The 14,901-nt window shown below is 37.5% G+C and overlaps 1 protein-coding gene across 6 annotated transcripts in view; it reads right to left on the bottom strand.

The window, feature by feature from the left end:
- INPP4B (inositol polyphosphate-4-phosphatase type II B) overlaps nucleotides 1–14,901 on the bottom strand; it is a 694,433-nt gene that overhangs the window by 186,806 nt on the left and 492,726 nt on the right. For all 6 annotated transcript variants that reach the window (XM_047798897.1, XM_047798899.1, XM_047798894.1 and 3 more), the window contains one exon: nucleotides 6,636–6,708. In XM_047798897.1, the coding sequence (XP_047654853.1) occupies nucleotides 6,636–6,708 (73 nt within the window). The remainder of the gene's footprint in view (nucleotides 1–6,635; nucleotides 6,709–14,901) is intronic.

The raw sequence follows: 14,901 nt of genomic DNA, 5'->3' as shown, positions 1-14,901 counted from the left end.
AAATAAAAAATAGAAAATAAATTACCAAGAATGTTTAAATCGCTTTTCTTTAGGTGTATTACAAAATCAAAATTATGTTATTATTTGTGTTTTTTTAAAGCAACACAAAAATAATAGAAGCAGGATCTAAGTTGAGTTGGACAAAGTGCTGCTTCCCTATTCTAACCAAACCCATAAGCTTTTGGCCTTCCATCTTCAATTCAAGAGCAAGAATAAGAAAAAACTATGACAGATGTCAGAATAAAACAAAAATATTTGTGGGAATTTAGTCTTTAACTGGTAATAGCTGATGAGCTCAGTGTGCAGCATTTGGATTTTCAATTTTGGGTGGTCAGAAAAGTGATTCTCTTCATTCATTCTCATTTGAATGATTTGCTCTCTTCAATCTAATTCAGTCATTAAAATAAAGGATACATCTAGAAAAGCATCCTTCTATGGCTCATGCATCATGCTGAGCAACTTGAAATAACCTGTAGTTCATTGAACTCAAGTTGTTCCTTGCTAATTTGCCTCTGTTGAAGGCACCCCCTACACCTTAAAGGAATTTCCCCCCCTGCCCCGCCCCCCCCTTCCTAGCTATAGTAATTATCTATCCTATAAGCTCAACTCAGTTAGCTCCTCCTCCAGGAAGCCTTCCTTGGCTTCTGTTCCCTCCCTACAGGTGTCTTTCCTTTCTACTCCCTATCCCCATCTCTATCATGGTTCTTACCAGTTGTGCTCAGGTCTGTTTGCTGCTCTGAGTCCCCCATTTGAATGTGAACTTGGTGAAAGCCATGACTGTGCTGTTTTCTTCATCCTTATTTTATCTCCTGCACTTAGCACAGTGCCCAGAAATGAGTTTAAATCCTACCACTCAGATGTGTCCTATCATTACTTCCCCCAATAGCAGAACTGTTAGGGCACTGATGACTGTGTACATTGAGGGGAAAAATGCAAGGGTGGGGACATCATTAAAACCCTCACTTCAAGGAAAATCACAGGCATCAGAACGAAGGAGGTAAAATTAGAGAGAAAGCCCTCCCCACATTTGCCCACAAAACGTTAACTTTTTGACTATAGCATCTTTTTGCATTTATTTTTGTTCCAGTTTACCTAAGGTGGGCAGGTAATGAGCTTACAAAAGGAAAACAATTGAGGATTTAGAAGTGTCTTAGAGATGATTTCATTGATTACTAGATAGTGAAATTCACTCTTCTACTGAAGCTATTTAAACACCTTAAATATATTAAAATACAGTAGTGAGAACATATGAAAATTCAAAAAAAGCAAGGTTAACGGACTCCATCAAATTTGCTAAAACAGCAAAGGGCTAAGGAATCTAATGAGTAAGAATAGGGGATAAAGGACTGATGTTATAAGCCAATATGGTTCCATAGTTTATACCTCATAGGGATATAAGTACGAGGGCAAAATCTATTTAAACTGTATGGGGAAAATATAACAAAGATATCTTTGTCAGCATAAACTCAAATGATCTAAAAAAATGACAAGGTAGTGAATGAAAAAAAAAGGGGGGGGGGATTTTCTTTATGGCTGGAATTTCCCAGGACTCAAAATGAGGAGGGAAATATTTCTGACCTTAAAATATTCTGAGTCATGCACTGCTTTGGATGAGGTGATAGTGAGATGATTACTCCAATATTTAGTTCTGTCTTATGTATTGTGAAAGGCAATTAAAATCTGTGGTGCCATAAGGGGCAGAAGAAAAACTCAAAAATAAGAATTCAGTAATAATTTCTAAAGAAATTAATATATCCTTTTATTTCAAACCTAAATAATGAAATTTGCACATCTTTCTCATGGAAAGACTAACAATGCAGTTTTCTGCTATCTGAAGCATAAATTCAAATGATAAAATACACCATTATCTGCCATCTGACAAATATTCACTGACTTCCTATTGTTTTCCGGCCCTGGAGACACAGAAATAATAAGCAATGTTCTTTTTTAAAAAAATAACTAATAATTGGGAATCTTATGAAAAGCAACAGTAGTAGATGGCTTAACCCTACTTAAGGAAAAAGAGCCAAAGATACAGCACTGTTTTGAGAAAAAGTGTGATTCATCTGTGAGGCGAGAAGACAAACACTTATAAATTCGCCAAACAGGAGGGAAATTGCTGTAATGAAGACTGAGAGCAGTGAAACCCTTACCTTGTTGCTTGGGTTCTGACTTACACAGTTATGGAAATCATCGCTGCCAGACACACCTTTGGTGACTTTGAGGTACAGCACACACAATATACAGCATGAAAGTGGTCTTTAAAAAATATCAAGGATGGCAGTTCCCGTTGTGGCTCAGTGGTTAACAATCCTGACTAGTATTCATGAGGATGTTGGTTCGATCCCTGGCCTCACTCAGTGGGTTAAGGATCTGGCGTTGCTGTGAGCTGTGGTACAGGTTGCAGATACAGTTTGGATCCCACGTTGCTGTGGCTGTGGCTGTGGCCGGTGGCTGGAAGCCTGCCAAACTTCCACATGCTGCCGGTTCAGCCCTAAAAAGACACACACACACACACACACACACACACACACACAAAATCAAAGATAATTTCATGACTCAAGAAGTATGGAATTCAACCAAGAAAGATGCCTCATCAGATCGAATGCTTGCTGACAAGAGGAAACTCACTCAAAATGTGAAGATAATAGGAAACTTGGTGACAGGGCCCATTAGCTCCTCAGATTTGGCATAATAGTACGTCCATAGGCTGAAATCTTCTGAAGCATTATACTTTTACAAGGAAAATTGGTAGAATTAGTAAATCTGGAGCAAATTGTCTTGAAAAACAAATTTAAAACCTTACCTGTGGCCCAGCTTATCAATATAAATAGCTCTTAAGAAAGACAGCTATAAGTGACAAAGAATGGGATACCTGACTATGTGAAACTGATGAAAATGAATGCTGTTGTGAAGTATTTCTAAGAAGAAGGAAAACACAGAAAAAGCTAAACCATGTTCTACAGACTTTAGACACTGAGAGCCAAAAAGGAAATTGAAGACTGTCTAGGTCAGTTTGTCCTTTTAAAAGAATTGATGTGCAAAGAGGCTGACCTCTCTGTCAGGCTTACACTGCTAGTTAGCAAATTTAGGCTGTGACACCAATTTTTCAGAAAAGCCTGCCCACTGTTCTGATATTAACACCACTGGGGACATGTGTTCTTGTTCTTCTGTGGACAAGGTGCCTCAGGTGATATGATTCGGCAAGTCCCCAACTCTGTGATCAGTTAAGAGACCTGGCTGTCTGCACTTTTCTATGGTCAAAATGAACTCCCCTACTCCCATCCCCAAGCAACACCCCAACAATAAGTATTTTTTGGTCTTCCCCGTGGCATGTGGAGTTCCCTGGCCTGGGATCATAAACAAGCCACAGCTGCAACTTAAGCCACAGCTGTGGCAACACCAGATCCTTAACTCACTGTGCCAGGCCAGGGATCGAACCGATATCTCAGAGCTCCCAAGATGCTGCTGATCCTGTTGCGCCACAGTAGGAACTCCAACAACAAGTCCTTTTAAGTGTCCATTTTGTTTCAATGAATAAAGCCACACTTAAACAGGTAGGTCGACTATTTTAATAATTCTATTTGCTGAGCTGTATAATTATAAAGCCAAACTAAATGAGACCTTCTCAATTCTAATACTATGTCTTCTAGTGTGTTTCCAGTTTCGGAGAATGTAAAAGCCAACAGCTGAAAAGAATGTGTTTTCTTCTATAGTTAAGCTACTCATATATCTTTTTTATGGTTTTGTAAATTCTGCCCTCTCTCTTCCTCCTCATCCTTTTTCTCTTCCTACCCTCACCTTCCCAGGCTCCTAGTATATACATTCAACTTGCAAGGCAAACAGGGCATGAAAAAGGTGAGGCCTAAGGGGGAAGAGCTCTTTCTTTTTAGTCTCACAATAGATAAGTGAATTTCCTGAGTTATGCATTAAACCTCTAGAGATACAAATAGAATAGTGAAGAGCAGCTATAAGGTATGACAACCTCTTGCACTCACTCAGTAAGAACTCCATAACTTACTCAAGGCTGGCAAGTTCCATATAACACATGAATACAAAGACTTGAGAAGAATGTCAATAGCTCCCTTTGCCTACAGATTTTGAAAAAATACCACATGGGAGTGTAATGGATTTATGCCAAAACTGCTGAGTTTAGATGGATAAATAAACAGAATGAAAGACTAAGGTACACACAGGCCGAAGTCATAGGTGCATCTTCTAGCTACATACTCTATTCTTGCACAACACCCTTCTGTATGCTGAATAGAAACATTTCATATATAGCACTTAGTTGTATTTTAAAGTACATTTTTTTAAAAAGTAGGTTTTATAGCATTCAATTGTCATTTAGTCTTATCTTTTGCTCAGAGAAGAAGACTCATAGAAAATATCTGTGGCCAATATTCCAGATTCTATGTGCACATCTGGATATCATCAGAGCTAAGAAGCACTGGGGCTAAGGATCACCATCAGAACTGCCACCTCCAAGAAAAAGGGAAAAAAGGTAATCCATCCTCTTTCACTCCACTGGATATTTTTAAACTGCAGAATGCAGCTGCTTCCATCATTTCCTTGTCACTTGTCTTTGCCATTTTACAATGTACACATTACACGCTGTACCCTCGTAATCCGGCAGAGTTAGTATGCTTCCCAAACTCATGCCTCACAGATTTTATGGCACGAGGATTAGGAGGTGTGGATTTATTTTTCACTATGTTCTCTCTGTCTCTTCCTTAGGTAGTATATTTTCTTAATCTGAGAACCATTTTTGTCTGTCTCTTTGAAAATTATATTAAACCAATCGGCATTTTAAAGGGGCATTTGTTTTTGTGTGCATTAAAAAAATTACAAGGTTCACATGAGTGAATCCCTTTAAAAGTGTTTTATAATTACAGTGTAGATGATCTTGATGATAATTTGATTCATTCAAACTGTGTTTAATCTCTCATATTCAATTTTATTTCTCAAAATTGATATTTGGTCCATTAAACAGATTATGTGGATATAGTGAAATAAAGAACTAAAGGTCTGGTCAACTTCCAGGTGAGAAACATATATGTGAGGAGGACCTTTTGAGGATACATTAGTTATTTTACCCACATGGGTAACTTATCAAATTTGTTTGTTTGTTTTGGGTGGCACCCGCAGCATGTGGAACTCCCCAGGCCCCGGACTGAAACCGTGCCACAGCAGCAACCCCAAGCTACTGCAGTGACAATGCTGAATCCTTAACCCATTGCCACAAGAGAACTCCTTTATCAAGTATTTTTTTAAGTTTTATTGAAGTACAGTTGATCTACAATATTGTGATAATTTCTGCTATACAACAGTGACTCAGTTATACATGTATACACATCCATTCACTTTTCGATTTTTTTCCCCCACATAATTTATCAAGTATTTTTATGGTACATGGCTGGGCTAGCTGTTTGAGTAGCCCCTTAACTGTTTAATGTGCATTCCTCCTGATAGTACATCCCAAATATTTTTTTTAAAAAAGAATATGGTCATTTAGTCATAGGTTGAGAAGTATGGCTCCTCTTCTGTTTAACCCATCATTCTGATAAATACAGTTAATGGGTTTTTTGGTCTTGTTAAATTTTGAGTTCTTTGAGTCAAAAAGTTGCCTGCCTTTCTCCATCCCTGATTATTAGTGGCTTCCTGCAAGGAAAAACTGCTAATAGTTTTGGGGTTACCTCTTAGTGAACCTTTGAAATTTCATCTCACTCATTAATCTGATAACCATGCTATCCATGTCACTGTTGAGCAAAGCTAGAAAAACATTCAGGTTTTTTTCTACTGTTACACCAACTTGTTAATTAACAGCTTTTTAGTAATAGTATGACCTGGTAATTAAGTGCAAAGCCTTGGGATTAAAACTGGATTTAAATTCTGGACCTGCTCTTTGCTAGATAGTGACCTTGAGCAATTTCCTCATCTGTAAAATGGAGATAATGTTAGCATCTTCTTCATAGCACACATCGGAAAGCAAGGTAAGACAAGACTATGAGGCATTTAGCATATTGCCTGTCACTGGAATAGTCATTATTTGCTATTATCATCACTACTGGCAACATAATTTATATTATCATTCAAAAATTAGCTCCATAATTTACATATTTATATATATTAGCACATATTTTGAAACTGTACCAGATGTCTCAAAGTCATCATTTATCACATTGCTTAATGCCTTGTTGAAATTCAAATTTATTACTTTAAGCAACACAGCATCTAGATATACATCCAGGCATCTACAAATGTGTGTATGAATTTTTCCTATTGAATCTATATATGTACTGTTTTAACAACATTGAGTTCTATAATTAGAAAGTCAAATTAATTAAGAGCTTTTATAATACTTACTCTTTTTTTTTTTTTTGGTCGCACCCACAGAATGTGGAAGTTCCTGGGCCAGGGATCATAGCCACACCAGAGGAGCAACCCAAGTCACAGCAGTGACAACACCTGATCCTTAATGCGCTGAGTCACCACAGAACTCCGCCAATGTTTAATAGGTGTTCACAATGATTCTGTGAGAATGCTGCTGCCCATGCTTCAGTACTGACTTCATAGAAAATGAAAATTTATGTTCAGATGGCATTAATGTAAGTTTCTGAAATTGAGGTACATACCTGCATTCAAAAAAGGTAAGTTCTCTTTTCTGCTCACACTTTCGGGAGCTGTACATTCACATACCAGTGCACACTAGGAAGGAATAAAAGAGAAAAGAAAAGATATTTGAAAAATAATCAAGTAAGAAATGGAATTCTTTTTGTTTATAAAACATGAGGTCATGCACATGCTTTCAAAACATTTTAAACAAGACATTTTTGTAAAATTAATCTCAGCTTTATCATGAACCTGGTTTAACTTGTGATGGTTTACTTTTATTTTATATATAATATAGTTTATATTATATAATCATAGGCTACATTTTAGTTCCGGTTTAAAACTACTTAGAAAAGAAAGGAGAAAGAGGAAAAAAGACTATCCCCAATTTGCTAGAGACAGGTTCCTACCACAGCAAATCACATATGACAAGAGAAATGGCTTTGTACTTCTGTCACCCAGGTTGATTTTGGATCAGTAAAAATCAAATTATTTTCTAGATTTTATATAGAGGCAACTTTAAATGAAAGATAAAAAATGTTGTAGCCTCTAATTTCATAAGGCAAAAGGAGATTTTTGTCTCTGGACAAATATATGGAAACATTCAAAAAGTATGAGGATACGTTACAATTAAGCTGATGTTTGATTTGTGAATAAGCAATTTATAAATAAGCTGATCCAGTGATCATACATCTATTAGCCCGTGATGCATAGACTCAGCTCATGATACTTTACAGAACTGACACTTCCCTGGACAGAAGCAGAGAAGAGGCACAAAAAAGGACATTGCCATGTTCCTAAAGAGGGGACCATGGATGGGAGACAGTGTCTTGGATAATCCATCACCAAGCATGGGACTCTGCTTCATCCCATGAAAAGACAACCAACAGGAGGAAGCAAAACTTTTCTGGCCTCAGGAGGTTCACAAAAGACCTATTTTCACACATAGCTCAGTAATTATTTCTTCAAATGAGCTTTCTTCTATCTCTAGCCTTCCCCACGGAGCCCCCTCCAAAAAAAGAAAAAAAAGAAAAAGAAAAAAAGAAAAAAGAAAGAGAAGGTCTTGAAGGAGAAAAGTGAATTCTTAGAGCAACTACATCAGACATAAACAAATAAATGCAAGCAAAACCAAAACAAACAGAAACCCCAAAAAGTCCTGGGTGAGGAGTTCTAAGGGAAACAGCCATCCTTCTGTGTTGTAGCAAGCATAGTGTGGTCCAGGGACTCCAAAGCAACCACCAGTCTGTTGCCAAGGGGAAGGGGGAGGGAAGAGGATGGAATGGGATGGATGGGATGTTTGGGGTTAGTCGATGCAAACTGTCACATTTAGAATGGATAAGCAACGAGGTCCTGCTGTACAGCACAGGGAACTATATCCAGTCTCTTGGGATAGTACATGATGGAAAACAATATAAGAAAAGGAATTATATATATATATATATATATATACACATACACACACACACACATATATATACATATATACATATATATACACACATATATATGTGTGTGTGTGTGTGTGTGTATATATATATATATATATGAATGACTGGGTCACTTTGCCATATAGTAGAAAATGGCACAACACTGTAAGTCAACTATACTTTAATAAAAAAAAAAATAAAATAAAATGACTGAGTCCTACAATACTTAGAGAGAGAGAGACTCCAAGGGCTCAGACTGCCCTTCCCAGGAAGGTGCATCAGAACTGCTTGGGCTATTTCCCAAGTGTCCTATGTCCCCCCTTCCCTGCTTCCTCCAGGGATTGGCCCCCTTTAAGATTCATGACCATTAATGTTACTGTTAATGACAGAAGGTTTATGTCCCTTAAGCATTTTCGAGAAGGAAGACAAATAATTTACAACATTGATTTAAATGTTACTTTCTGTATTCTTAGCATCATTTTTCCATCCTAACATTCATCACATTACTTAGGAAAATTATTGATAGGGAAAAATGTGCTTTTACAACTTATCAATATTGCTTATATTGAGATCCTAGCTGACACAAAGAACGAATCACTACAAACAGCTCTTAAAATTGAATGTTCTCTAAATCGTTTTCCTGATCAACCAGAAGTCAGAGGTGATCCCTTCTTTGAATTCACAGCTTTTTTTTGGAATTGCACTTCCCAAATCACTACAGCAATATGCAGTGATGCTTGGACATACTTATTTTTTTTTTATTTCTCCTATTTGCCATATTTTTCTCTACTCCTTTCAGCCTACATAGGGCTGTTAAAGTGATCATTTGTAAACATTATATTCATATCAAAGTTCTGTTCTAGAAGGCATAATGGTTATTTACCACCCAATCGAATCCAATCGTCTCACACCGCTCTTCCAATCCTTTTTCATGACTTGTCCCTGACATCCTTCCACGTAATAACTAGGTATACAGCTCTAAGCTGTCTTCCTTTCCAAAGGAAGATCATCATCTACAACTTATAGGAATGGTTTAGATTAAACCTTTTTAGCGAAGAAGTCCATATTTCACAGAGAGCAGGCTATTATCCTGAGAACCTGCTTCCCTATAAAGAGGCAGCCTGGCCTCTTTGAAATCAAAGAAGATTTCCTGCTTTTTAACAAAAGGCCTGTCTTATTTCATCAAATAAATACAGACATGGCTGTTATATATTCATATCTCCCATCCACACTAGAAGGCTGCTATTTAGGACAATTTTAACCTAATATTCTAATCTTGCAACTTTATTGTGTTTTATAGCTCTGCTATTCAGAATGCTCTCAAGATTTAAATCCATGGGAGGAAAACAGACAAGATTAGATAAATATTTACTAAATCAATTAATATTTTCATAGTTGGACTCAGTAACTATTTCCTTCAGTTGTTTCCTGAGTGTACCTGAGCTGTTCCCTGAATGTTTTTCTGTTCAGACTGAATGTTTTTGAAGCCAGTAACCCCATTTCTTATTTCCTTAGGTGGTTTTATTTACTTTTGTTTTTGACATTAACCCTAGAATCATTTTTACACTGTGCTGACTGCTACAGAGACTGCAAAGATTGAAAGGATGTGGAATCTGGGCTTAAGAAGGTTCAGCAAAATAGAGTGTTCATGGCTATTAGGATGATGGATCTTTGCAGCACTGCACAGTTATGTGATGTATGCTCTCAAAGTAATGACTTTACATGTGTGATTCTGTTTAGGCATAATCAAACATCACATGTTTTTGTACCAGAAATAGTAACACCATAAGCTACTGATCTTGATTAATCATTTTAAAAGTGTCCTTCGATGGTAAATAATTTTGCAAGTGTCATTTGGATGGTGGCCAAAGAGAGGAAACATAAAATATGCAAAATTCTTGAGGCAAAATGATTTTGACTATCAGCTAACATAACAATTTGCCATCCACTGGGCTAGAAAATTAGCCGTCTTGTATGAACAATGATCATAAAGCTCTGTGTGAATCCATTAAGACCAACACTTCTTGGCAAAGTACTTTCACAACTGTGGGCTTATTCCATCCACCACAGATCTCAAAGTTTGATCCTGAGTCTCCCAGAAGTTCCTGACAACTTTTTGGCTTTGCATCCTTTGTAGAATCTAGCACAGAGCAAAGACAAATTTATTTTCATAATAAAACAAAAATGCTATTTTTCTGTCTCCCTCTCTTTCTCCTATAAGCATAAAGCAGAATTGTCTAGAGACTATATCACAATCATTGGACAGCTAATGGTATGTGTGTGCCTGTGCACTCTGTTTGCAACATCTCTTGGTTGAATTTCTAATATGATAAATGTCTACAGATATAATCCAAAAAAGCAACATTTCTAACACAGTAAATATCAATAGATAAAATCCACATAAGTATAAATGTTAAGAGTATAAAATATAAGAATCGCTATGCTTTGGGGATCTCATTCAGTCTCTTGGTTTTAACACTATCCAGAGGTCATCTGATGACTCACGAATACATCATTCTATCCTGGACACCTCACCTGAACTCCAGACTCAAATCTCCAGCAGCTTAGATATATCAATACTGGTATGTCTAAGAGGAATATCAGACATAACTATCTCAAGATTTCCATCCTCCTCCACCTGCTTCTCTCGGTTTTCCTGAGAAGATGATAATTCTGTTCTTTGGCTACCCTTTCCCCCTGAAGTCTGGCCATGTTTCATTTCTCCATCGATATCACGTAAATCAAGCTCATCCTCATTCTACCCTGAATCTTCACAATAACCGGGCCGCATTCTTCTGTCCTTGCCTCCTTTCAGGCCTTACTCAACCCAGTAGCCAGAATGGTCCTCTTAAAATATGGATCAAAGTTCACACCTATGCTCGAGACTTCTCAACTCTCTCTCATGTAGCCCAGTGTCTAAAGGCCTTCAGAGGAGTACACGATTGGTCCTCCTTGCTCCATGAATCTCTGTCCTCAACCCCTTCTACTCTCCCCTTTAATCCCTCAGTTCCAATCACACTGGCCTCATTGCTGCTCCTTCAACACAACAAGCATCCTGCCACCTTCATTCATAGTATTCATTCTACCTATAATTCTTGTTCCTTTCAGACCTCCTCATGTCGTGTGCCCTTATCTCATGTATGTTGAGCTTAAATATCACATGATCAGTGAGTCTACTCCTGACCATCCAGTTTAAAATGGCCACAGCCCAACATTCCCTGGTCCTTGCACCATATCTTATTTTTTCCTATAGCATGTAGCACCCTCTGATCAACAATACAGTGCTTGCTTAACTTTTTTATTGTTATTTCCCCAGAAGGCAGCATCTGTGTCTATTTGGTTCATTGCTGAGTACTCAGAACCTAGGCAGATCCCTAGAATATAGAAGGTAGTACTGTTTGATGAAAGCATGAAGGATAACATGTGCTTGCAAGTATTCTATAAAGATAAACAAGGCCAGTTATATTATTTCCAGTTTTATATTTGGGGTAAATAAAGGGAGGAAATCTTTTGAGACTGGGCCTTAGCCATGCAAGGAATCGAACTTTTTGCTAATTAAGCCTGACGAAAGTTTACTTCAAATGCCTCTTCAGAATAACCTGAGAAGGGCAGCAGGTCATCAAAATACTACCTAAGTTAGGTTCACAGTCAAAGGGAGATAAACTCCCTTTATACAGTTTTGCCATGGTCATAAATAAGGCATTCTCCTTCTTTGTGTAGAAATCACCACCCCTTTGAGCAGTAGTACTATCCCACATTCAAATACCACACAGACATAAAACAAAAGGGGGAGACAAGGTAGGATCTGGGTTTAAGCAGTGTTGGCAGGACTGCCAACCCTCCTGCCCTAATAAGAAGCTCAGGCATCTCTGAAGCAGGCAAAGGGGAGAACTGGGCTTTCTAAGTTGATGCTATAGGCTGTAACATGAATTTTCTCATCTGTCACCTGATTTGATGATTTTTGTTTCCTAGTGCTCTTTTCCCTAATAGCACTTTTTGTTGACTATTTATTTCAAAGGTTTTCTTTTAAATTAATTTCTTCATCTTTCCTTCATAATCCTATACTCTTCTCTACATCCTTATTTCCCTCCTTATTTATTGGCCAGTCAGTATGTACAGCATCTTATGCAGCCAAATTATTTTCCCTTCCAGGAGATGATTTTGGATTTAATTTCTTCAAAGTAAGATTGACTTCATTTATTCATTCATTTTTACCATGTCAAGTCTCTATTCTGAGCACTGAGGGTAAAAGAACAAAATAGATATATGTCTTTCTCTTGTGGAGTTTAATTCTTGTGAGGGAAATAAACAATAAATGAGATAAATAAAATATATACCATATCAGACAGTGATAAGTACTAAGGACAAAAATAATGCAGAAAAGGGAGATAGAGAGTTTGGAGTAGGCATCACAATTTTAGATGTGGTAGCAGAGAAGGCTTCAGTGAGAAGGTGATTTTGTATAAACACCAGAGGCCATGAAGGGGTAAAGCACAGTAACTGAGAAAAATGCTTCAGAGGTAGACTGAAGAACAAAGGTCAAGGATCCGAGGTGGAAATGTACCTGGAAAGTTCAAGGAGCAGCCAGGAAGATACTGTGGCTGGATTGAAAGGAACAGAAATGAGTAGGGAATGAGGTGAAGGAAGTGACGGGAGCCACTGCTGGTAGGACTTCAAGTTAGGATTGGGTTTACACTTGCAGGGAGATAAGAAACCACTGGAGGAATGACACATTCTGCATGACATCTCAGTAAGTGCTCTGCTGAGAGCAGACAGTGGTGGTAGTTGTGGGGGGTGTCAAGGAAGGAAGATAGAGGTCATCAGGGAGCCCTTTAAGAGGGAAAGGAATCTGAAAAAGAATGGACCTTATGTGTATGTATAACTGATTTACTTTGCTGTACACCTGAGATTAACACAACTATATTCCAATAATTAAAAAAAGAAAGAAAGAAAAATAGGTAGATGAACATATGAGAAAATATCTTTAGTGCAAAGTAGTCATTTCAGTCCATTTTCCTGGAAATAAAAGAAAAAAATTGAGTAGGAAGAGGTACTTTTTAAGACTGATAGACAAAGTGATTCTAATGATAAAGTAATCTACATGTTTAAGGCCAGGCTTAATCCAACCAAAATAAAACCCAATGTTGGAAATTATTTTATGTCGTTAAACTTATTGCATGGGGACTATAATGAGATTTGATCATTTTACTTAAATTTTCCACAGGAAAGCAAATTATGATAAGCACTGAAGCAGAAGGCTGATGACCCAGATTAAAAAGCAATCAAATTAATAATTAAATTATCCACATAATTTTTTTTTAAAAGAGACTATTACAAAAATCTTGGTGACAATGTTGGTTACAGTGAAGGGGTTGCAAGTCATCGGATTCTGGGTTTATTGAGAAGTCAAAATCGACAGGATTTGCTGACATATTGACTGTGAGTATGACAGGAAGAAAGGAGTCAAAGATGATTCCAAAATTAAAAAGAAAAAGTTTGCATACTTAATGCGGTATTTCACCTAACATATTACCTTTGAAAAAGGACAATGTTAGCGCTCCTTTTGCGAACTTTTCTTTCTACTCCTATGTGATTTTTAACACTTTGTCTTCTATTTCTACGTATGTATATATCAAATAGGAGCTTAAACAGTGTGATGCGGTGAATGACTCTCCGTACGGTGTTCCCTTGATTAAAAATATATAATTATATGATTCTAGGAAACAAGTAAGTAAATGCACCTGAGAGAAAAGACATCAGATTTTCATTTATATTTTATTCTATGATCTGGAGGCTATGTAAGATGCAAGATTAAACTGTAATGTTTTATATCAGGGGTGTTGTTATAAACTGAATCATGTTCCTCAAAATTCATATGCTGACGTTTCAATGCCCCAGTGACTGTATTTGGAGATGAGACCTTTACAGAGGTAACTAAGGTTGCATAAAGTCCTAAGACTAGTCCTAGTGCTGGGGCTGGTGCCTTACAATAAGAAGAGAAGACACCAGAGTTCTCTTTCTTCTCTCTCTTGCTCTTGCTTACTCTCCTCTCTCTCTCTCTCTCTCTCTCTTCATCTGCCAAGGAGAGGCCTTGTGAGGATAAAGTAAGAAATCTGGAAGCCAGAAAGACAGCATTTGCCAGGAACTGAATCACCTGGCACCGTGATCTGGGACTTTGCCTTTCAGAATTGTGAGAAAACAAATTTCTGTTAAGTCACTCAGTCGACGGTATTTTACTATGACGGTCCAAGCTGGTAACACAGGTTTTAATCTTTTATCTGCTCAGCATACATGAGAGATAACATGGGTTACAAAACACATGACTATGGTCCTAAGAGCAGTTCCATTTCTTTCGACCCCCTTCATGCAAACCAGTGAGAAGGATGTTATTTTAGGGATAACCTCAATTTCAGTTACTTTGTCTTTTCATATATTTCAGCCACTGACCTATCTCAGGATTTAAATCACTATTAGTAACAGACTGTATTAATATACTTCATAGAGATTTTGATTTACCGGATCTGCAAAGGGGTCCCCATATTTGAATTTCTAACAAACACCCTGGATGATTCTGACCATATTCCAAAAAACATCGAGATAAAGTCATTTCCACACAATTCTAAATACCATGCAAAATGGACCTTATTACATGTTCATCACTGGATCATGACTATTCGTAGGGATTGCCAACAGAGTTTATGGTAACTTTACAGAAAACCTCACAGAAGGTCAAGGTTTACTAAGAATCCCGACAGGACAGAGCTAAAACCAACAACACTTGGTGTGTTTACCATTTTAGTCCTCTTACAACTCCTACATGGTACGTGCTGACACCACCACCTCCTATTTCTAGATTAGTTCG

The sequence above is a fragment of the Phacochoerus africanus genome, chromosome 10 (genome assembly GCF_016906955.1).
Source record: "Phacochoerus africanus isolate WHEZ1 chromosome 10, ROS_Pafr_v1, whole genome shotgun sequence".
Lineage (NCBI taxonomy): Eukaryota > Metazoa > Chordata > Mammalia > Artiodactyla > Suidae > Phacochoerus > Phacochoerus africanus.
This window is presented reverse-complemented; position numbering and strand designations above follow the sequence as displayed.